The sequence below is a fragment of the Camelus ferus genome, chromosome 35 (genome assembly GCF_009834535.1).
Source record: "Camelus ferus isolate YT-003-E chromosome 35, BCGSAC_Cfer_1.0, whole genome shotgun sequence".
Taxonomy (NCBI): domain Eukaryota; kingdom Metazoa; phylum Chordata; class Mammalia; order Artiodactyla; family Camelidae; genus Camelus; species Camelus ferus.
Genome location: NC_045730.1, coordinates 6,139,451 through 6,163,963, shown reverse-complemented (window position 1 = coordinate 6,163,963; position 24,513 = coordinate 6,139,451). Strand labels below are relative to the sequence as shown.

Here is a 24,513-nt window from a genome sequence, read left to right as displayed (position 1 = left end):
CTCAGCAGACCGTGTATTCCACTAAGTGTCAGAACTTTGCCTGTGACATTTTTAAAGGGTATTCTGCCTGGCACCCACCCATGCTGGGCTCTCCTGGAGACCGTGTCTCTAAGCCTGCCTACTCACCATGGGATTGACATACTGCGTGAGTGGGAGGGTTGGTAACTAGCTCTTTAAGCACAGTCTTGGTATTAAATTATGACAGTCTGACCCAAGTACTCTTCTTGAACCCCTGGGCTCCCTTCCTGATTTGAGTTTTCACCTTTCAACTCTATTTTTTGGTGCCTTCCACGCATGACATTCTTATTTTCTAATTAGGCAGACAGTGATTCTCGGGCAGGCTGGATAAATGGGACTTCGTGGACTGGGGCTCGGACATACCTGTATTTAAATCCCAGCTCTCCTATTTCAGCTCCTGTGACCTTGCACAGGGCATTTAGAGTTCTTTGTAAACTGGATATAAAAATACCTACCTTGTAGGGGAGCCATGAGGGTTGAATGAGAGAATTCACATAAAGTGCCACGCACAGGGTGGGCATTCAGTGAGTGGTGGTCACTATCAGTCAGTATGTTGAATTTATCTTTGTTTTCCAGACTGAATCTATTCTACACCTGTTCTCTCACCAGTACTGGCAGGTCACTGATATAGCTCAGGATTCCACTAAAATATTCTCCTCTTAATTAAAAGTTTTCACATAATTTCCTGTCTAAGTGCTGGGAAGGTCTTAGAGGCAGTAAGCCTGAAATTCAATACTTAGATAAATAAAAAGTACAAGGTATTTAGAGCCTCCCTAAGATACACCGGATTTGGGTTATAAAGCCTTATCCGAGTCTCTCACATAATAAAAATCTATGAAATGTAATTGATCAAACTCAAGGAGATGGAGAGTCATACAGACTCCTCTGGGATTTGAACTTGAAGTCTTAACCAGCCTAGGCATAGCATACTTGAAGCTTAGTGTGCTAAGCTGTGCCCTCCAGCTATGTGATTATATACAGCAATTTACTCTGAGTGAAAAGGAAGAAATGCTTGCTGAATTACTGTTTTCCCTAGTCCCACCTCTCAACCATGGTAACTGAATTGAGATACCATCTCACAGAAACAGTGGGCCCTGCGCAGTGAAGTGAGTCTCATGAACCAAGACTGAAATTAATTTTCAGATCACAGTGTAGAATTGAATTTCTGTTTTTACCATAAAGGCAAAGCATATAGTGATTTTCTCTGAGCTCTGATTCAAAAATGTACCTTCCCATCTCAGCCGAACATCATTTAGGTATTTATCTGAAAAGAAGTAATAGTCACTTGTAATCAACAGTGGATGGGGGTGAAGAAAAAGCCAGCAATTTTTCATTTTCACAAATGGTAAAATGAATAGCACAATGGTGTCTCTCACCTCCTTTCTAGCTGTGTGACTTGGGACACATTGTTTAAGTGATTTATTTTCCCCACTGACAAGATCCAAGGATCAGAAGTTCAAAGACCTAATCTCTAATGGCAGGTCCCCAAACTGAGCACTCAATTTCAATTTTCCTTACCTGTAGAGTGCGAACAATGTCTAACTCACGGAGATCTTGAACATGAATTTGTCATGCAGGGAAACATTCATCAGTGACTAAGAGGAATCTGATAGCGTTTTAAGCTAACATTTCTGCATGCTTCCTAAATACCAAGCAATGCCGTACAGGCTTTTGCATGTGTTGCGGAAGGCAGATCACATACCCTGTTTTGCAGATGAGGAAATGTGGACTCCGGATGGTAAATGACATGCCCAAAGTTACACAGTTGCTAACATACTGAGCCAAGTCTAGAATGTGGATCTTCTGCCTGCGATCTTCTGCTTCCGAGTGTTGCAAGGCTACGCAGCACATGGAGTCTGTGTCTGCATTTATCTTCATGAAACTAACGTGTCTTATTTCATGTCAGGCTTGGGGATTCTTTTTACTTTAAGCTGTATTACCTTTCTCCTTTCCCATGCCTTTAGTTTCACAGAGGGCTTGAAATCACCTTGAATTTTTTTCCCTTCTTCTTCTATTCCCTTTTTTGGGTTCAAAACTTTCTAGTCCTAAGTTCCTAATCGTTCCAATGATGCAGTACCCTTAATGGGGCTTTGGAAATTGCAATGCGCTTATAGACAGAAGGTATTGATGATCATCTTGCATTTCAAACCACAGTTCCATATTCACGTATATCAAATGTCAATTTCCCTCACCTTGTAGGATCTGGCTTCTAGAAATTTCTCCTCTCTTCCCTTGAGGGAGTTCAAAGTGCAACCTCTCTCTGGGCCCGCATCAGTATGTGTCAATTCTTTTCTTATCCTTTGCATTTTCCAGGAAATGGTTTTTCTGTCTGTTCTGCTCAGCCACAGTCTTTTCTGCCATCCCCATCACTGAGTTATTTTTGAGTTCAGATTCCACCTACATATCTGTGTCCCGGAAAGATATTCTGGCACCTAAAAAGCTCCTGCCAGTTAATTTCCTTCTGTCAGGAGTGTTGCCCTGATTTGGACCAACTCTTGACAGCTTCCCACGGGCAAACACCTGCAGAAACCTGCCTGTAGCCACAGGTGGATTCCAGAATGTGCAGAGTGTCTAATGCTGCTTTTGGAGGAAGAAAAGTCATTGATTTTTCTGGAAACAGTGGTGGAAAAGTAAGGAGAACCTCAGCTCCCCACAAGTCATTTTGTTTTTCAAAGGGAACAGCAAGAGCCCAGAACATCTTTTGGTTCAGATGCACTTATATGGACCCTGAGCAAGGCGGCAGGCCCAATGGCATCCATGTGTTATTTCCAAATCTTCTATCAGCAAGGAGTGTTTTTAGTCTCTGGGGAATACTGTACCCGGTAGACTCATCGTTGATATCTGGCTGGTTCATATGTAACCACTGAGATCTTTCAAAACAAAACTGTTGCAAAGGATATTTAAATCCAGAATGTCACTTGGGAATAAAACGTTCCCTTCTCTGACTGTCTTTCCTGGCGTGAAGTGTACAAATTTTAAAGATTGGGAGCGAGTAGATTTGGATATTCTGAAGCATGAAAAATGGAAAGAGACTGTTTTTCTGAATGTCATCCCCTTCTGAAATTATGGGGGGAGGTAAGCTTTGCAACTTTTTAAAGGGAAAAGGAAGGATTTTGTACGCTGTCTTCACTGGTGTTACTCAGGTACATCCTCGCCTTCTTGGCATATTGCTGCCACGTGTCCTGGAATTAGATTAGGCTCTAATCTGCCTCCGCTGCTTCATAGCTCTGTGGCCCTGAACATGATGTCCAACTCGGATTCTTCCTCCGTAGAATGCAGGGATTGGTAGTCTCTCATGTCCTAGGATTGTTGTGGGAATAAATATCTTACCTTCAAAGAGTTAAAACTAGCGCCTATGCAGTAAACGTTCAATAAATGTTAGCTGCTGTTTTGCTGTTGCAGGGAAGTACATGTACCAAAGGTGTAAGAGTTGGTTTTTTGTTTGTTTGTTTGTTTGTTTGTTTTACCAGAGAAAGGTAGTTAACATTAAATGACTCTTTTTTGAAGTTGATAATAGATTTACAAAAGTGTTCCTCTGAAATAACCATACTTGACTCCTACTGAAATTATATGACTCAAAAATCAAAAGAGAAGAACTTCTCTTAAAACATTTCCAGACTTCCTAAGACACCGGTTTTCCACCATTGTTCAGTTACTCAAAAACGAACATCCAATCCCAGCCTAATGCTTTACGCAATTCATCTCTGTCACAGGTTAACCATTTCAGTGCCTTCTTGCAGTTCTGATAATGCAAGTCTTGGGGGGTGGAATGATCAAATGTTAATCAGACCTGATTTGCTAGAGATTATCACACTCAGTGAAGTCAGTCAGGCAGAGAAAGACAAATATCATATGATATCACTTATATGTGGAATCTAAAAAAAATGGTATGAAACTTATTTAGAAACCAAAAATAGATTCACAGACATGGAAGACAAACTATGGTTACCAAAGAGGGAAGAGGAGGAGGGATAAATCAGGTATTTGGGATTAGCAGATACACACTACTATATATAAAATAGATAAACAGCATGGACCTACTGTATTGCACAGGAAACTATATTCAATTTCTCATAATAACATACAATGGAAAAGAATCTGCTTAACAATACATGTGTCTATGTATAACTGAATCACTTTGCTGTACACCTGAAACCAATATAGTAAATCAACTATACTTCAATATAAAACAAACTCTAATAAAAAGTAGCTTGCTCAAGACTTTTTGTTTATATTTATGTTTTTATTGATGATCTTGATTGGTGGCCAATTGAGAAGGCAAGAACTGAAGCATTCCTTATAGGTCTCCAAGGTGGTTTGTGTCTTTGCAAGACATAAAGGTGATAGGCAGTTGGCAACTACAAGTTCATCAGCATCCAGAGAAATGGACTGAACTAGAGCTCACAAGTTGTACAATACATGCCAAGAATGCAGTAAAAACAATTTGGAATATCATAGCAGCTTGTGAATGCAACACTAGAGCCATGTCTAGCACTTGCCTAGGAAAAGGAGGGCAGGAAGAAATTGGCAAGACTCAACAGCTACCAGTGATGCTGGAGGCTCTTACCCTAAGTCTAGAGACTGAATGTAAAGAGAGGAGGAAAAAAGTCATGAAAATTGAAAGGGACAAAGAATAAAACAAGGCCATTTGCAGCAGCATGGATGGACCTAGAGATCGTCATTCTAAGTGAAGAAAGTCAGAGAAAGAAAAATACCATATGATATCACTCATATGTGGAATCTAAAAAAGAAAAAGAAAAAGAAAAGAAAGGACACTATGAACTCATCTACCACACAGAAACAGACTCACAGACATAGTAAACAATCTTACGGTTACCAGGGAGAGGGAGTGGGAAGGGATAAATTTGGGAGTTTGAGATTTGCAAATGTTAGCCACTATATATAAAAATAGATTTAAAGAAATTTTATTCTGTATAACACAGGGCACTATGTTCAATATCTTGTAATAACCTTTAATGAAGAAGAATATGAAAATGAGTATATGTATGTATATGCATGACTGGGACATTGTGCTGCACACCAGAAATTGACACATTGTAACTGACTGTACTTCAATAAAATTTTTTAATTCAAAATGTATATATATATTGGAATTCCTAAAAAAAAAAATTGAAAGGGGCAGTTTTGAAAGCCCAGTGTCCAGGCATGGTCAGAATTACTGATGCATACAAAGAAAGTTAACAGAAATATTCATGAGCGAAGAGAGCCTTCTGTAAGCATCTTTCATGCCTTCTGCGAGATCAGTAACCCAAGACTTTTGACTCCTTGGCAGGACGCCGTGCCTGGTTACCACGTCACCCAGCTCCAGGATCCCAGCCTTCTTATTTTCAAAACCTGAAAACTGTTTTTCCACTTTCAAGTTCTAGCCAGTTCTCTGCCTTTGAAGTTTTTCTGTTCACTTTCTGGCCACAGGTTGGGCCACCATTCTCCAGGAGAAAAAGTAAGTGAGACACAGCAGCCTGAGAGCTAGGGAAGACCAAGACAGAATGTGTTTGGGGTCCCTCCCCCACACCCACGTTTTGCCTACAGTGATTGGTTTCTTCTCTTCTGCTGGCTCCAGGCAGACACCTTCCAACTGTCCAGATAAGATGAGACCCAGAGAGTCACCACTGATAGCAAACTGCAAATTGTAAATCCAAGAAGGCATGACGGGGACAGCAGCGGGAATTGCTTAAATAACCGTTAACGATAGTGATGATGATCATACAGATCACATTGAATGGTAACTTTGCAGTTTGCCAAGTGCTTCAGCTAAAGAGCAAATCAGACTCCATGATGCCTGGAAGAGCACCACATCAGGACGTATCTGGTAAAAACGACTGAAATGGGGGGTGGGGAGATGGAGGATTGAAATTAAAAACAGAAAGAGGAAAACTCTTTAACTGCAAAGATTTTAGTCACTGCGTCTTGGTCCTCTGTCTGTCACTGAGCCTCTGCTTCTAACTGCTGTGTGGACCACCTTCTCCACTTTCTGGCACCCTGGACTTTGAAATTCCCTGACCCCTGGAGTCACATAGAACTCACAGGTAGAGGCACAGGAGGTCTTACAATGACCAGACCCCACCCACCCACGGTGCTATGCATACACCTGATGTCATCCTTCTAAAACGACAGAAGAAGACCAGCTTCCAGACTAACTTGGGAAATGACTCATTAGCAGCTGCAGACATGTATGAAGCTGGCCATCTTGTAGGCACAGTGGAGGTTAATCATGCAGCATCTGGGTCCCTTGGAGAGGAGATGGGAGAACAGAACCCAGCCCCGCCAGGCTGGAGGCCGGAGAGGAGGGAGGTGAGGTCAGAGCGAGTAGGAATGACGGTCTGGAAAGAGTTTCTCATCAAATCAGAGTATGTTAAGAAAGTATATCTAACACCTTCTTCTTGCTCTGTGCTTCCAGCTTTGATGGGAAGGGGAGAAGTTGGCTCTGTGTCCAGGCCAGATTCATTTTATGACCCAAGGCATATTCACTGAGACATCTTGAGGGCTATCCTCTTCCCACAGCTGTTCGAAAGCCAGTTCATGTATTGTGCACTTGCCAGTTTTCCCGTTCTTGTTCATAACTACCCCAAATCTTCCATTTCTCAAGTGATTTTGGTTTGGAAGTTACTTTCATTTCTTCAGGTCTACTGGAGCTCTCCTCAGTTTTTTTTTTTCACATTTGAAATTTTATGGGAATACTGTGCTTCTAGATTTATTCATTTAAATTGTCAGGAAGAATGTTGTCAGGATGCTGTGTCGAAGAAATTCCTCACCCCAGCAGTTTTGCTGTATTGATGGGGTTATTAACCCTTTACTGACTAGAGGGATGCATCTTAACCCAGCAGGTTAGCTCAAGGATTAATTGTTTTTAAGTGATTGAAGCCCCCCTCCTTTTTTTTTCATTATTTTTCCAGTTTCTCAGAAGGCAAATTCAGACACATGGGCTTGTACAAGATGAAAGTATTAGATAAAATTAGTGATACATTTGAATGATGCACTTTCTCCTTAGATACCACGCCCTCCCACATAGCCTAGTATACGTACATCATAGCAAAATCAACAAAGGGCGTCTGGGGCATGGGACTCTGTAAGTAACCTGTAACTAAGCTGACCTAATGGTTTATATGGCTGATTTTATTACAAATTATGAAAAAATGATATTAGCCTTGAGAACCAAAGAACAAACACATGGGTCATCTACTGGACTCAACAATTCAATTTACAGTTTTTACGAAGTGCCTATAAAGGCTCCATATGTGGTAGGTACTATTGAAGATACATTGTTTTATTATCTATCACATACTATATATTTTATTTTATTTATTTTTTGTATACACATATTTTTATTGAAGTATAGTCAGTTTACAGTGTTGTGTCAATTTCTGGTGTACAGCATAATGCTTCAGTCGTACATGTACATACATCATTCACTTTCATATTCTCTTTCACCGTAAGTTACTACAAGATACTGAGTATAGTTCCCTGTGCTATATAGTATGAACTTGTTTGTTTATCTATTTTATGTATATTAATTAGTATCTGCAAATCTCAAGCTCCCAATTTATCCCTTCCCACCCCTTTCCCTACCCGGGTCACCATAAGTTTGTTTTCTATGAGTCTATTTCTGTTTTATAAATAAGTTCTTTTGTCTTTTTTTTTTAATTCCACATATAAGTGATACCATATGGCATTTTTCTTTTATAGCTTTTGAATCTTGTCCTCAGTGACTTAAAAACCAGGCTTTCAATTTGCATGTCACCTCTGAGTTCAATGAGTGAACTCTTAAGTAGAGATTGGAAGACGAATTTATGTGAATTTGATTCTGTTCTTGCAACATCAGGGTTGGAGAGATCATGGTAAAGAACAGTAACACTTGGGAAGGGTATCTGATTCTAGGCTCCTGACATCTGTTCAGTTGTTTATCTTTGCAACATTCAGTAGCCCCACTTTACAGATGAGGAAATAGTTCAGGTCAGAAACTTGCTCAAGGAAGCAGAAAGATGGTCATCGAGTCAGAATTTGACTCCAAGCTCTGCCTTCCTATAAAACCTGTCTTCTTACCGGTACACTTCACAACCAATCATGAAATATAAAATTAAAGGTTTGATGGGTGTTTAATATGATCGATGCAGGTGGCCAAATAGAATAATTAAAAATCTAAAATTGCTATTTTGCTTTTACTATTTGGCTTATTTAACTGTCTACAGTTACCAGTTAAATGGATAATTGTAAAGTCTCTAAATTACTTTAGGCTGTGTGGACATAAGCCTGAACGCTATTTTATTCTGACTCTAATTATGTTTAATTTCATATTCCTAATAGCTCCTTGTCTAGTGGGTATCCTAGCGGATAGGGGAAGGTACATTTGAGGCTGTCTTCAGTTGTCTATGTTTATTAGTCCTTACAGCGGGACAGGTGCGTCCCCCTTTAAAGAAATTCCATTCAGAAAAGTCAGGCTTACAAACAGATACACTAGGAAAAAATGATTTACTTACAAAATGACTCTTCTCTTAAAGGAATTCACCGCAAATTTCACTTAATTAGTAAGACCCTCTAATATATAATACCCTTTATATATGAATGAGAATTACATAAAATATTTCTCTTACGTGATCTCGTGCATTCATTTCATAATTTTAAAAGCAAATAGGGACCAGCGCAGAGATGCAGAGAAATAGGAGTGTCAGTAAGTTCACCCAGGCTTATCCTAATGGCAGATATTTCAAATCTCCGACAACTTTTTGGGAGGAAATATAATAATACTGTTGCCTGCACCCCTTTCCCAACTGCTGAAGAAGAATTTTGACTGGTAAAATTTATTCTACATATAAGCGAAGATGTTTAAACTGTAATTGTGGCAATTTGAAGGAAATATTCTTTCAGGAATATTAAAATGTACAGAGGCTCACACTTTTGTGATAATATTTTATCATTTTGAAAACTTAACAGACCATCACGTTACGTTTGAGTAAAGCGGTTTCATTTTCTTTAACAGCCATTAATAGCTATTAGCGGTAGAAAAAAACATAAGGCTTTATACAGATCATTAAAGTACACTTAAGTAATTCATAATTGACAATTAAATCAGCATGGCAATGCATTATCTTAAGTTTGATAGATCTGCCTTTTTTAAAGTACTGAGAAGAAAGGGCTCCTTTGTAAGACATCCCACTACAGACTGTTCTTGCATTTTAATTGATCACAAAGAACGCATTGTCTCCGTATATGTGCTTGGTAATCATCTTTTACAAGTTTCCTTTTGTGAGGGTTTCGATGCTGCGCGTGGGAGTCTGGTTCGTGCTAGAAGCAGCGTCCTTGGTGAGATCTGGAATTAGCAGCGACCTTTAAACCTTTCTCTTTGCCCTTGTCATAATACGTAAAATAAAGAGTTAGAGCTTTCCACTTTAAAAGTCCAGATTTCTCCTTTTCTCTTTCTTTCCCCTTTTCCTTCATCTCTCTAAAGACCGATGAATGTGTGGTCCTGAGTCTGGGTCTCAGTGTTGCCATGACAACAGCCACACAGATGCCCCTACTCCTGGGCAGCCAATGGGCATTGACCTTATCTTGTCAAACCATAGCAGAAGCACGCGGGCTATGTTTGTTTGTAAAATTCGGACTGTCTCCCTCTACTATCCCCCACCCGCCCGAAAATTTGTGGACTTATTCCTAGGAAATTTGTGGGCCATTCAGAAATTCTGGTTAATTCTATGTTTAGACCAAAATACAGAAACATAATTACATTTGACAGGGAATTCTAATCACCTGATGTATTTTTTTTTTCTCAGATGGCACTTACGAAAATTTCAGATGATTGATTGATTCCCACTTTTCTTTATTTCCTTACACCATACAATAAGGATGGAATTTATCCATTTACTATAAACCTTAAAAAGCAGAGTATGTTCTCTATATTTTAAACTATGAAAAAGGCAAAAAAATCAAAAGGCTTATCTCCATATAATTTGCTAGACTCTGAGGTGGGTCATAGTGCCAACAGAGTTTTTTCCCTGTAATATCTAAGAAAGATATTTTAGAATATGGACATGGGTGAGTTTTATGTGAGTCTGATTAACCTTGTAAAGATTTATCTACTTTACTACATCTCTCGACTATTATTTAATTTATAGATTTCATGGGTGTTCATGGGAGACAAATTCATCACATTAAAAGTATAAAAGGACAATGGGTGACTTATAGAAGTTTTCAAAATACTGAAATTGATGAGATACTGATACCTCAATGGTAGAAATAAAATGTTTAATTTAACTAGAAAGGAGAAAGGAGTCCGTGTAATCAGACTACCTTTACACTGCAGTATAGCTCTGTGCCCACGACAGCTACACCATGATTTTTAAAAGTTAAATTGAAATAATGAATTCAAGGAGTTCAGAGCACACTGGAAGCGATGGGGGCATGGCTGTAATGGGTAATTCAGTGGGTCCCTCCACGCCGGCCTCACTGCAGCCTGGCCAGACTCGCTGGGAGGGAGATGTGGAGTGTTAGCATCAGTATTAGTGTCTCAATGGTCATGCACTTCTGTTCCCTGGTATCTTGGGTCTATGGGAGTCTGTTTCAGCGAGGACACTGCCCTCAGAGAAGGCCTCCTGCCCTGCAGACTCTCTGCAGTAGTCGGAAGGCACAAACCCAAGGGGTAATTGATGGAAATGGTAAGGGAGTGCTGTAGAAGTGTATAAATTGCTTATTTTATGGGAAGAAGCTGAAAGTCACATGGAGATTTTCTGACTGTCAGCCACGGACAGCCTTCTTGGCAGTGGTGATCTCTAATTTTCAGATCCCACCAACTCAATTCGATTCCGCTATTTGAGACATGCGTCAAGATATTAATGAAAGGAATTAAGATTGGCAAGGCCAGAGAGACATTTGATTGCAAAAAGCAGGCAGCAGAGTGGCTGATAACTTTAAAATGTCTGGTCAGTCTGTAGTGAAAACATAACCGACCTTCGGAGATTTTTTTTTCCCATGTCTGGTAGCGTGTGAAAACCTCGCTAATTCAGAACAGTCTTTCCTAAAACTGGAGAATTTCCCAAATGTAAACTCTTTTTGTAAATATTATACTAAAGTAAGGCATATATGTATTTGTTGAATTAAGTATGTTACATGAAAACAAATAGGTCAAACACAAGGCTGTGTGACGAGTGTGTTCTAAACTTTAAAATATCAAGTTACATCATTTACTTCTTTTTATTGAAGTGGAGTCAGTTTACAATGTGTCAATTTCTGGTGTACAGCACAATGCTTCAGTCACACATATGTATTTGTTTTCATATTCTTTTTCACTGTAAGCTACTACAAGATATCGAATATAGTTCCCTGTGCTGTACAGTATAAACTTGTTTATCTATTTTATATATACCAGTCAGTGTCTGCAAATCGCAAACTCCCAGTTTATCCCTTCCCACGCCATTCCCTGCTGGTAACCTAAGTTTGTTTTCTGTGTCTGTGAGTCTGTTTCTGTTTTATATATAAGTTAATTTGCTTTTTAAGATTTTACTCAAAAGAATTATGTATTCTCTGGGATTTTAGTTAAGATGGTGTTTTGACACATGACCCCTGACATAATTCAAAGAGAGAGGGTACAAGAAAAAAAGTCCTTCACGACCAATTATGGTTTATGCCAAGAGTTTTTGTTTTAGAAAATCTGTTAATATAACACAGTAAGAAAACAAATGATCTTAAAAGAAATTAAACTCTTATTCCTAAAGGGTGCAGGGGGAACTCTGAGAAAACCAAGAGTGCAAAGAAACTTTTAAAACTTAATAAAAGACAGCTATCTGAAACCAGTCATTTCATGAGAGATGGGTTGAGGTGAAAATTATCATCTTTCATTCAACACTGTTCTGGAAGCTTTGATCTTAGCAATAAGACCTGGATCTGAACTACTGGTATGCCAGGTAGAAACACAAACATTAAAAAAAAATCATTTGCATATGAGATGCATATTTATGAATATAATCATGAAAAAACAAGATAGCAAACTATAAATCTCTAAGAATTCAAAGAGAACGTGATAACAACTGTTTTAAATCTATAACTTTAATGAAAATCGGTAGTAACAGGTGTGGAAACTATTTGAAGAAAATATCACATGCTCCTTGAGAGAGAAAGAAATGAAGATTTCAGTCTATTTAGAGTAAATTCATGGATCCAGGTAGAAAAAGCAAGTCCTATAAAGATATTAAGTTTTCCCAAATATATCTAAGGGTTCAATTCAAATGCCAACCAAAATCTGAGTAGATTTTTTTTGAACAGGACAAGATTATTCTAAACTTCCACTTGAACTTCCCTTTGCAAGGAAAGAGTAATAATTAGAGTGATTGGTGTACCAGATGTTATAAAACACAGCTACCAAGTGTTCGTATTTAAAACAATGAGGTACCAATGTAAGGAACGAGAGATTCAGTAGCACTTAATCTAATACATCAACATGCACATCATATCCCAAAAGCCACTGGGAAAAGAATGAACCACATAATAAATGATACAGATAAAACTGCCGATTTGTAAAAGAGGGAAAAGTCAGGTTTGTTTGATCTCCAAAATAATTCTAGATGAATGAAAGAGTGAAAATAAAAACCAGCAAACTACACAGATAAAGATTAACTTACTCTCAGGGTAAGGAAGAACTTTTATATCAAAAATAAAAGTATAAGGGAAATTATTGAAATAGTTATATAAAAATATTAAAATTCAGTACCAAAAACATTGGGGAAGGGATGAATTAGAAGCTGGGAGATTTACAGATACTAACTACTACATATAAAATAGATAAACAACAAGTGTCTACTCTATAGCACAGGGAACTATATTCAATATCTTGTAGTAACTTATAATGGAAAAGAACATGAAAAGGAATATATGTATGAACATGTATGACTGAAACATGATGCTGTACACCAGAAATTGACACAACATTGTCAACTGACTATACTTCAATGAAAACATAAATAAATAAATGAATACTTTTTTTTAAAAAGTAAATGATCTGGGACAAATTTATTATCCTTTTTTTTTAAAAGAGAATTCAAGTACAGAAATATATAGAGTACTGGTACAACTCAATTCAAAAATCACTTATGGCTAAGGCACAGATACTGATCTTTACGCACGACAATAAACGTTGGGGAAAATATTTATCTTCATTAGAAAGAAATGCAAATAAAACAGTGAAGTGACCTGTTTCATTCATCGCATTTGCATATTTAACATTAAATAAGAGTCAGTGTGTTTAAGAGACTGGCACATTAGGGACTCTTGTCCTGTAGGTAGGTATCAACTGTTGCAAATCTTCCGCAAAACAATTCAGTGATCTGTGCTAAGACGTAACATAGGTCTCATCTCTCAGGAGGAAATCAGAAATGCCCACAAACATTCATGTTTCAGAATTCCTATCTCAATGTTTCATATAAAAGTGAAAACTTGGAGAGACCGCTAATATCTAATCTTAGGGAAGTGGTCAGATCCATTATGGGACATCAGTAAAGTGAAATAACATGCAATCCTTGGAAAACATTTTTTTCAAAAATCATTTCTTATGGGAGAAAAATGGCTCATGTTTAAAAAAAAGGATTAAAAACTATGATGACTACAACCCCATTTGTATGTAAAAAGATGAGGTATATACATTAAAGATGACTACAAGGAAATGTATCGAACGTTAAACATTCTTACTTCTAGTTAGATTTAGGTGATGATAATGTTTCTTCTTTATGCTTTTCTATATTTTTGGACAATATTAGGAACATGAATTGTTTTTATAATCATTAAAAACATAAACATTATTTTTAAAACAATCACATTTGATGTCCAAATTTCACTAAGTCTGAGTTAATGGTATCTAAGTTAAGAACCGTTTAATAGTAAAGTTTTAAGAGTGTAATATTATACGCTCAGTGGGAATTCAGTATATTATATTGATAAGTATCATTTGGAGCAATGTGCTAAATATAGGCTAAAAAAAAGGCAGTTGTTTTCCAGAGATAGTTGGATAAATAATTGTTACAAGATTTTTCAGCCTGAAACAGCCTGGAAGTGGGATTCAACAAGTTGCTCAAACAATGCAACGGACATGCTTTTCTAAATACGGCAACGTGGTTTGGGTTTTATTTGGGGCAGCTTGTGTTCCCGAGGGCTGCATTCAACCCTATTGGCCTTGCAGATAGGCTGGCATCAAGCCTTTATTTCTAGAAATGAGAGTGAAATGCATTCAGGTGCTTACAGCATCTTTTTGAGGTTTGAATGTGTCATTTTGTTGTGTGTGTGTTGTTTTGGGGTCTGTGTGTGGTTTTGTTGGGTGTGTGTGTCTTTCCCCATGATGTATTCCTTTTGAAGTTCAGAGGTCAGGCAGAGAAGCAGGAGTTTGATGGGTGTAACTTTTGAATCCATAAAACGGCAGCTTAATTTCACTTTATGATCGACACCAAGCAAAATGCAGACTATCTCTCTTTCTCCAAACACACAGTGGGATGGGTGTATGTGTGTCTGTGCTGTTGGATGTGCACACACATGTGTGTGTTTATGTGTGTGCATGTCTGTGTGTGCAGTTTGTTCAAGGTAAGAAAAAAGTTTGAAAAGTTCAACCGCAGACACTGATGAATTTGGCATCCTTCAAAATGTCTCATAAGGAGAAATTCTGATGGCAGGCCTATGCCATGTGCTCTAAGGGAATGTGCCAACGGTCTCAGCTGGGAGGACTGCCACCGTGGAGACCTGCTTTAATCTCCCAAGTGTGCCTACCAAGACCTCTGGTGACCAGGCTGAGAGCTTCAGATATGGTGTCACACCAACCTTTCAACAACAACAAAACCCCAAAACAATCAATGGGTCAATGGGACTATAAACTCGTCACATCAGATGAGACGATTACACAGAGACAAGGTTGCCTGAAGGAAGAATAGGAAAGTTTTACTTCCCAGTGATTTTGTTTTCTTGATTTTTTTGGAAGTGATTCAGTCTTTTCATCTTTTGTCAATTTTCTCACTACATGTGGCTACAGCCAGGCACCGTGTCTTTTATTACCAGCCGCCCCCAGAGACTCCTGAGAGTTCAGAGTAGGAAAAAATGCTCTTCGAAGATTCCTGAAGTCACATGGAATCTCTGTGGCCTGCTGAACACTTGACCATCTGAAAATGAAAGGCAGCTAACTTTTTATCCTGTGATTGTCCATAGACTACTTTAGGCTGACTCTTCCTTCCACACTCACTCCCCCATTTCCATCCTATCCACCTCTGTTAGTTTCTCCCTCCACAGCACACCTCTTGTGCCATGCCTCTCTCCATTCTGGGTCTTGGATGGTTTGTTCATTTGTTTATTTATTCTAGTATGCAGCGAACATTTATCCAGCACCTACTATCCAACAGGCATCTTAGTAGGCACTGGAGAAATAGAAATTAACATCATGGTCCCTAATCCCAAGGAGCCAAAAAAAAGTAATGTACTAGTCAATTGCTGCAAGAATAATTTACTAGTCAATTGCTGCAATAAGGCTGCATACAAATGATTTCACAGTACAGTGGTTTACAACAGTGCACATTTATTCTTGCACTTGTGAGTCTGCAGGTCAACTGTAGTTTGGCAGATCTTAGCTGGGTGGCTCTCTTTCAGGCTGTGATTCAACTATGCTTGGCTCCAGACTGTGGACTGGGCTCAGGTCTTCTTCACGTATATTTGTTCTGAGGCCCAGGTGGAAGGGGCAGCAGATTCCCCAGAGCTATCTTTTCTCATGGCAGGCCACGGGGCGCAGAAACCCAAACTACACCACACAAGCACGTTTCATATAATGCCTGCTAACGTTTCTACAGCTGAAGCAAGTCACATTGTCAAGCCCAAGGTCAGCGGAGAGGCGAAATATATTTTACCCACTCTAGTGCACTACAAGGTCACATGATGGAGGGCATGAAAAATTGGCAAGATAATCTAATCGACCACACAAATTATGACAATAAAGTATGTTACATGGTACAAGAGAAGTATATTTCAGGTGACGAGGAAGCATAGAAAAATGTCAGAGGAGGGGAGGTTAATCAGTCAGGGTCCAACCCGAGAAGCAGAGCCAGTAGGATGGATGGATAGATGGCGGATGCTCGGACAGATAGAAGATGGTGGTTGGATGAATGGATGGATGAATGGATGGATGAATGGAAAGAGAGAGATGATGATGAATGGATGGATGGGTGGATGGACGAATGGATGGATGGAAAGAAAGAAAGTTGGATAGATAGATAGCACTGTCTCTGTAAGGCTTTTCTGCATCTATGCTGAAACTTGACATCCACAGTCAAGAAAGGAAAATGGATATAAAGTTGCAGAGACCAAGGGCAGGCTGGAACCTCCACACACTGTATGTTTGTATTCAAGGATGGACCAAAACACATGTCAATTCTTGTGGCCTCTGCCTTGGGGACCTCGGGACAGAGATAAACACAAACACCTGGCCCAAAAGTCAGGGACACTCAGGAGGATGGGGGAAGGCAGAGCAGTTGCGGGTCCAGTTGCTGCTTCTCACTGAGGAGGCAGCTCAGCACATCAGCCACCATGTGTGCGAGCTGCAAAATGACTGTTGCTTCCCTCCTGTCCTTGCTTCCAGTGGCTCACTCTAACCAGAAACGTTTTTTAAAAGTGAATTCTGGGAAATGTAGTTCAGCCTAGCTGAGCTGACACATTAGAGAGGCCAGCACCAGGGAAATCTAATCCCACAGCTAGACAGAGTGAATAGGAAATGCTTTCAGCGAAGGTGATATTTGAACAGAATCTTTAAGGATGAGCAGGAGGTAACCAGGAAGGAGGAAGGGCAGTTTAGGCAGGCACAAAGCAGAAAAGAGGGCAGACTCAGACATGCAGAAGATCCTGGTGTGGACGGCCAATAGCCAAAGCCACCAGGAACACACTCTCCATGAAAGTTGGCTTTGTTTAACTTGCTGCAGTAGAGGGGGATGCACACCGAGGATGTGATGGGGGAATCTTAGGAAAAGGAAGTTGGAAGGGGTTGATTATAGAAACAGGGCTTGTGTACAAACTGAGGAGGTTTTACGGAAGCCAGTTCTGGATTGGGTGTTTTCAGGAATTATTGGGTATTGTTAATGACCGAACTGTGTGTCCTCCCCCACATTCATATATTGAAGTCTTAATGCCCAGAGTCTCAGAATGCAACTGTGTTTGAAGATAGGGCCTCTCAGGAGATAATTAAGGTTAATGAGTTCATAAAGGTTGGATCCTATAGGACTGGTGTCTTTATAAGAGGAGACATCAGGGATGCACAAAGGAAAAGCGACGTGCAGACACAGTGAGAAGGTGGCCATCTGCCAGCCACGGAGAGAGGCCTCAGGAAAAACCAAACCTGCCCACACTTTGGTTTTGGACTTGCAGCCTCCAGAACTGTGAGAAAATTGATTTCTGTTTTTTAAGGGCCCCCAGTTTGGGGTGTTTGGTTACAGCAGCCCAAACAGACTCATACAGGCATCTTGGCAATGTTTATCTAGGGAACAGGAAGATTAAAGCAGAGCTCAGTTGCCACTGGTACCTAAACAGCTGGAAGACAGGGATGCAGTATCTTTGTCTTTCTCTTGGTCCACCATGGTCTGGAAGTCTGATTTTTTTTTTTTTTTAATAGACTGTAAGAGTTGTGGGTGTTTTGTTGGAAACATCGTGGCGCACCCAGCAGGCACCAGCTGCCGGAGCTGTTTCGCACTTTCTCGTGGGCGTTCTTGGGAGAGGACGCTCCTTTCCTGATGGAAAAAGGACACTGCATCTAAACTGCTTATAATGTGGAATCCAGATTCCTTTGCTCCATTTACAGGATTCCCAGTCGGGCCTCCCTTTTCCTCGTCTCTCTTATTTCCCTTCCTGTTGTCAAGGTTTGTGCTCCTCTCTATGACGACTTTCTCGCCACAGCCTCCCATGTGAACACACCTCACACTGGTCCCCTCTGCTTGGGGTGTCCTCATTCTTCATCTCCCTGCCCACCCCAAATGCAGGCATCCTCTTTGAGATCCCCTCCAGGCTCATCCCTCCAGGAGAGACTCTCAGATCACTTCAGCCAGCTCATCACCCTCCCTGCCTTGGGACTCCTGGGTCCGGCAGCCATCACAGCAGTAGACGCCATATTGTTCTTTGTCTCACAGAAGTGAGGTCTCTCCCACACGATTACACTCTCCCTGAGCACGGGGGCCAAGGCTGCTTCCTCTCTTGAATTCAGTGTTCAATAGCCAACACATTCATGCCTCAAAAACAAAAAGTGTGATTGGTTTGTTTCACCACAGTGTTGCTGAGGTTTTTTTTTTTTTTTTTTAATTCTTTTTTAGTTGGGGGATAATTATGTTTGATTGTTTGTTTTTTAGAGGAGACACTGGGGATTGAACCCAGGACCTCATGCATGCTAAGCACATGCTCTACCACTGAGCTATACCCTCCCCCTATTTTTTTTACTGAAGTATAATTGTTTTATCATGTTGTGTTAGTTTCTGGTGTACAGGATAGTGATTCAGTTATACATAAAAATATATACATATTCTGTATTCTTTTTCCTACTGCAAGCCATTGAATATAGTTCCCTGTGCTCTACAGTAGGACCTTGTTGATCATCTATTTTATATATGGTAATCTGTACCTGCTAATGCCCAAACTCCCAATTTATCCCTCTCTCGTCCCTTCCCCCCACCCCCACAACCATAAGTTTGTTTTCTGTGTCCGTGATTCTTTGTTTGTTTTTTTTTTAACTGCACCAAAGGCAAAGGTGTGTCCTAGCTTTATTAAAGGGCCCGCGCCGCAGTCAATATAAAAACACAAAAGGTCCCATCAGTTTAATAATAATAAAAAACCCCAAAAGTGGAAAACCGAGGGGGCAGGGAAGAGGCCCCGGGGCCAGGGGCACGGGGAGCCCTGCTCACAGCACCAGGCCTGGCCGCAGGGCTCCCTGGGTATTGCTGTTGCTACGAGGTCAGGGGGATAGCGATTGCCCTGTGGGAGCCACCGTTCATCTGGGTAGAGGACCCTTTCTTCTTCTGGGGTGTGCTCAGCTTCTGCATGCCCCGGGTCTCGTCCAGCAGGCCAGAGGTGAAGGCCTCACTGGGTCTGTAACAGTCAACCAGCAGCTCCGTGACCCTGGCAGCCCAAGTATCATCGCTCTCCATGTCCCGGAGTTCGTCCTCATCGATCTCCAGCTCTGGATCTCCTCTTCCTGGCAGCTGTTCCAGGATCCACCCCTCCAGGTTGAGGCGCTTCAGTAGGTCCTTGCGGTCGTACTTGTCCGTGACCTTCCCCTGGCGCCTCACTGGGCCCTCGTCGTCCGCGCCGCCCGGGCCCTCGCCTGCAGCCCCAGGAAGGCTCTGAAAGTGGACACGGGGCCCTGAGCCACCACTGCCCGGCCTGGGGGCTGCAGCTGCCAAGGCCGCGCCCCGCCGCGGGGCCAAGTGCGCATGTCGGCCGCTGTCCGCCATGGCGCCGCCTCCAGGACGCCCGCCGGCTGGCACCCGGCGCTGGCTCGGGTTAGCTCGTGGGCGCGGCTCCGCGGCTCCGGCACGGCGGGGACGCCCGGAGGCAGCTCTCTTTCTGTTTTATAAATAAGTTTGTTTGTGTCTTTTTAAAATGCCGAATCCTGCATGATACACAGAAATAAACCTAGTGAGGGGGTGGGGATCACCAAGGGAGCTGTGCACGTGTAGGAAGTGCCAAGACCAGAGAAATCATATATATGAGGACTTGAATGAAATTCACAGTGCAGAGTGTTATGTGCTGGCTGAGAAAACCACTCGGGAAGAGGTTGGAGATGTGGGTGGGTCTTGTGAACCATATTAATATGTGGCTTGGACTTCATTGTAAAGGCAGGGGGAAAGCTCTGATGGTTCTAAGCTGGGGGCAACTATGACCATATTTAGATATTAGAGACATAACTCTGCTGAAATGTGTTGTGTGGATCTGAGACAGCAAGACTGGAAGTCAAGAGACTCCTTAATAACTGGAATATCTGAGTTAGGAGAGCGTCGATGGTGAAAACGTAGGTGGATTCTAGAGACCGTCTTGTTCAATTGACTCATTGTCTCCCTGGCACCTTATACTCACCAGAAGCACCCTAATTCCTGTGTATTTATAGTCATCGCATCACGCTTTGGTTATGGAATTAAAAACAGACACAAGGTTTAGTTGACCTGGGTTTGATTGTGTCTGGTATGTTTGCTCTATGAATATTCAGGGAGCACGTATGAATGTAGGCTACTTCACCCCAAAGTTTAGAACCATTGGCCCGGGATATGTTATCCAAGTCTAGAGTGTCTAGATCCTTACAACTTTTCGAATCTTTATCTGGCAAAATGCACAGCCACCTTCAAAAACTACGTTTGCTGTTGCTTTTTTGAACGATTGAATCCAACCATGCTTTGGAAGCGTATGAGTTGGCTCCACATCATTGCTTTCCTGCTCTGGAAGCTGGATGCCACCTTCCTTGCCCCCGGCCCTCCCCTCCTGGTTTTTCACTTATGCGTTCAAGGAGATGGTGATGAACAGCAGAGCACTTTTCACTGCTGTCTCAGAAGTCTGGGCAAGTTGCTGAATGTTCAGCTAGAGTCTGGCCAGAGCAAGCAAGGAGATTAGCCAGGACCTCCTGGATGCCCCCACCCCCCGCCTCCTTTTTCCAGGTGTAGAAGTCTCCTGCTTCCTTTTAAAATTAGGCTGCCTTCTAAAGTTATTGCCCCAGTTCCCGACTGATTCTTGAAACTTTCTGAAATGTTTCGGTCTCTTATTTGCACTGCCCTGCTTTCTCATTTAACATCTCAATAAATAATTCATGATCTCATATACAGCAAGGAAACTCAAAGCTTCATATGCATGTTTTCTCTCTCCAGCTGGGTTTAAGTTCCTTGGTGATGTGTTCAGTCCTCTTTTTCACTGGACCATATTTCTTTGCCTCTTTCTCAAATTTTGATTTGTCTCAGGCTCTGGTCTTCATCCATTTCTCATTTTTCACCCTCAGTACCCCTCCTGGCTGAGTTCATCCAGGGCAGTGGTTCCACTGCCTCCTCTATTGGAAGACCTGCCCAGAGGCATCTCCAGCCCTGTGTACCTCCAGTGGACTCGGCTTTCTTCCTGTTTCGCTTTTTTTTTTTTTTTTTGGCTTCAGTTCAGTTCGCTGTGTCATTATTGGCCAAAATATGCACGGTAGAAACATCAGAATTATCTTTAACTCTGCTCTTTTCTTCTTTCCACCCATTCACTTGTCCATATGGTGATTCTGCCACTAAAATATCTTTTTACGCCTTTCCCCTCTCTCGAGACTTCCTGGAGAATGTAGAACAGTGAACAGAGCTCAGCCCACCCCCATCTCTGCCAGTAACACTGCATTGTCGGCTTGGGTTTTTCCTGAACTCCCAGGCCCCCAGTGTCTTGATTTGTGTAATGTGGATGGCAATAGATGATAATAGCAATTTACTGGATGGCTCTGGTAATTGAGTGATTAACCTTCTGGGGAGCATCTTGAACAAGCACAACCAATAGGCAGTGGTCCACGAACTGAAGACCCATCTTGCGGGCCACGCTGGCCTCTTACCTGCACAGCGGCTTCCCCACTGCCTCCCTGACCCCACGTGCTTCTTTGTTCTTGGCTCAGGCTCCATACTGAAACCAGAGTTGTCTTTCTAGAGCCAGAGTTGTTTAAAATTCTTCATGGCTTCCAACAGCCAATTTTCAGTCTGGGATGCAGTGTCCTTCATCCCTCAGCTGGGGGCCATTTCCTGCCTCGTCTTCATGACGCCTTTAGCCTCTGGGAACTTGCCCTTGAAGATCATGACACAGTCGTGTTCTTAGCACATTTCCAATATCCACCATGATAATATTTATTCGACATAAAAGGAATAGAGAAGTCAATGTCATGTTTCAGGTCTGTCCCTGTGATGTAAAGCACAATCAAATTAAGACACTTTTGAAAGTGAGGAGACATCTCATTAGGGACTGCCTTGAGAGTCTGTGTGGGGGGGGGAGGTTTAATACCATTTACTGTTTTGTGTTGAATAGCAGGTGAAGCATGGACTATTTAGAGACTAACTTGCTGTAAGTCCCTGGGGATCTCAGTCAACTGAGAGAAGTAGGGCCAGACTCCACTGGGCAAGAGGAGTGACTTACCAACATACATAAAGAGTTAAATACATGAACTAGATCAACTGAAAATGAATGAAAAGTTAGACTGATTTCTGAATCTTGCTCCTTGCCTGTAAGGACCCTTGCTTTCTCCAGGATATCCCACCAGTCACCCTCCAACTCCCATTGCTCCTAACTCTGCAAGTTTTGCCCACTCATCTCATCATCAATGCCTGACCCTACCTGCCTGCAGTGTATTAATCCCAAAGTTCAGCATTTATGGAAAGTAATGAGGGAAATGGATCATTTATTACTTTATTTTTATACACCCATATAAATGGTACTTAAAGTTTTAAAATATATATATATATATCAAATATATATGTATGTATGTGTGTGTGTGTATATATATATATAAACAACAAGCTTATCATTCCGTCTCAACAGATCGATCAAGTTCTGAAAGTCAGGAAGAAGACTTTCCTCATCTTTCTGTCTCTCTCAGGTTCTAGCCCAGTGACTGCTCAGAGTTGAATGTGGTAAGTATTTCACAAGTTGGGTCATATAGCTGTCAGCCACTGAGATTGGGGCACCTAAGAAGAAGAATGCTTCACGAAGAAATCCAGCCACTGAACAAACGTTGATTAAGCGTCTGCCACATGCCGTACATCGGTCTGAAGCGGTGATAGGACGGAGTGAGTGTTTGCTTTGATGCAGCTGGGGTTCAGATGGAGGAAAGAGATAATAAACAAGTTAATAAGTAGATCATTTCATTTTAGAAGGTGCTGTACAAAGAAGTGTAACATTTAAAGCACCTGTGAGTTCTGTGAGAGCTATTGTGGTCTTTTCAGAACCATCTTTCCCAGACCATCTGGGTTTCTGTTTCATCGCCATCATACAATCACGTGATTCCCCACGTTGGTCTCCCCTTCCCCCCAGGAAGGCTGGTCTCCTCCACCCCTGGTCTTCGTTATGCTTGTGCTGTTCATGTCTTACAATTCTCTAGGATCAAAGCCACTAAGAAAGAGGGTTCTCTAAGTGCACGGAACTCTCCCTGTCTATCGAGGCCTCAAGGATAAGAGTCAAGTTACAGAATCCCTGGGACATGGCAGTCTGAGCAGACAGAAAGGTGCTTGTGTGGCATGTGTCTGTCTTTAAAAATAGCAATAATAAACACGGCCCATTTTCCGCGCAGATGTTAATGCCTGACTTACACACATTCACCCGTGGCCTTCTCGGGATTTCCCGCATGTCCGAGTGTGACCCTTGGCAAAACTCTAAGCCGAAAATGACTGCTCAATTGTGAACACGTTATTGACAAAGTCGTATGAGTTCACAAACCAGAGTCAGTTATTTTATCGGCGAGGCTGTTTGTGGTAGTCCGCTTTCATGGGAAATCCTTGACTTCTCTCTGTCTTCAGCAGACCCCTCCCGAGCAGCAGAGAGAGAGTTCCGCAAACACACTTCGTGCTGTCTGTTCTCATAGCCCCTCTTGTGCAGAGCAGACAAGTCAGCACCACTCTTTATAATAACACCTCTAAAATTTACCTAGTGCCTGTTCTCAAGTGGCTTCTTGGGGCTCTAAGTACTTTAGGGTTTATTATTTACACCGACTCATTGAGAAATATGACACTTTATCATTTTAAGGGGCTTCACAATTATTCTTGCTAATTACTCATTCCCACACTCCGCCTCTTTTGGTAAAAACATCTCCATTTTGCAAGCAAGTACATCATCCCACGACTTGGAGAAAGCATGTCCATTTGGAATGTAGCGCCCTTGGGTGAGTTACCAGGATAGCTGCCTTCCGTTCTAAAGCGTGACTTGGAGGTACATTCTGGATGCTCTGGTGAAAGGAACTCACGTTACATAGATCCTCAGATCATCATCTAATCCTTTCTTTGCTCAGGCTGCTGAGGTTTTACTTTCAACCACCTGCCAGTGGCATGTTGCAGGTAGAGATCTGTGATGCCTCTGTCCCTGGGGCTTTGGAGGTTTTTCCCCTCAAGGCAGGAGGGACCACTGGGTCTGGAAGCACAGGACCGCTCTGTGTTCCATTCATTGTGGCTCGTGTGTGCTGACCCCACTGCTTTGCCTCCTTCTGCCCATAGACACCCTTCCTCTGAGGCTGACGAGTTGGCCAGAGGAACTTTGTATCTTCTGCTCGACATCAGCTCCGGATGGAAATCCACCCCTCACACCCAGACTTAGCCCTTTACCGAGCACCTCCGTGTACTGAGTCTGCTGCGAATCCATTTCCTGTAGACCTTGGTCAATGGCTCCAGAGTCACTTCCCAAATTCTCTGTGTTCTTTCCGTCTTTTTTGACAATGGGGTATGTTTCTCAGTTAAACCTGGCAACTCCTGGTACCTTCTGTGGCCTGCAGGTTATGTCCTCCTCACCAAATTCACCTGT

At 41.7% G+C, this 24,513-nt stretch overlaps 2 protein-coding genes across 2 annotated transcripts in view; one reads left to right on the top strand and one right to left on the bottom strand.

Annotated features, from left to right (window-relative positions):
* Nucleotides 1-24,513, top strand: part of CELF2 (CUGBP Elav-like family member 2) — a 475,836-nt gene that overhangs the window by 146,346 nt on the left and 304,977 nt on the right. The gene's annotated exons all lie outside the window — the stretch shown is intronic.
* Nucleotides 18,738-24,354, bottom strand: LOC102510849 (protein phosphatase 1 regulatory subunit 14B-like). The gene is given in 3 exon segments (XM_032473546.1): nucleotides 18,738-19,507; nucleotides 19,510-19,581; nucleotides 24,318-24,354. Coding segments are annotated over 3 exon segments (654 nt in total). The 3' UTR covers nucleotides 18,738-18,962.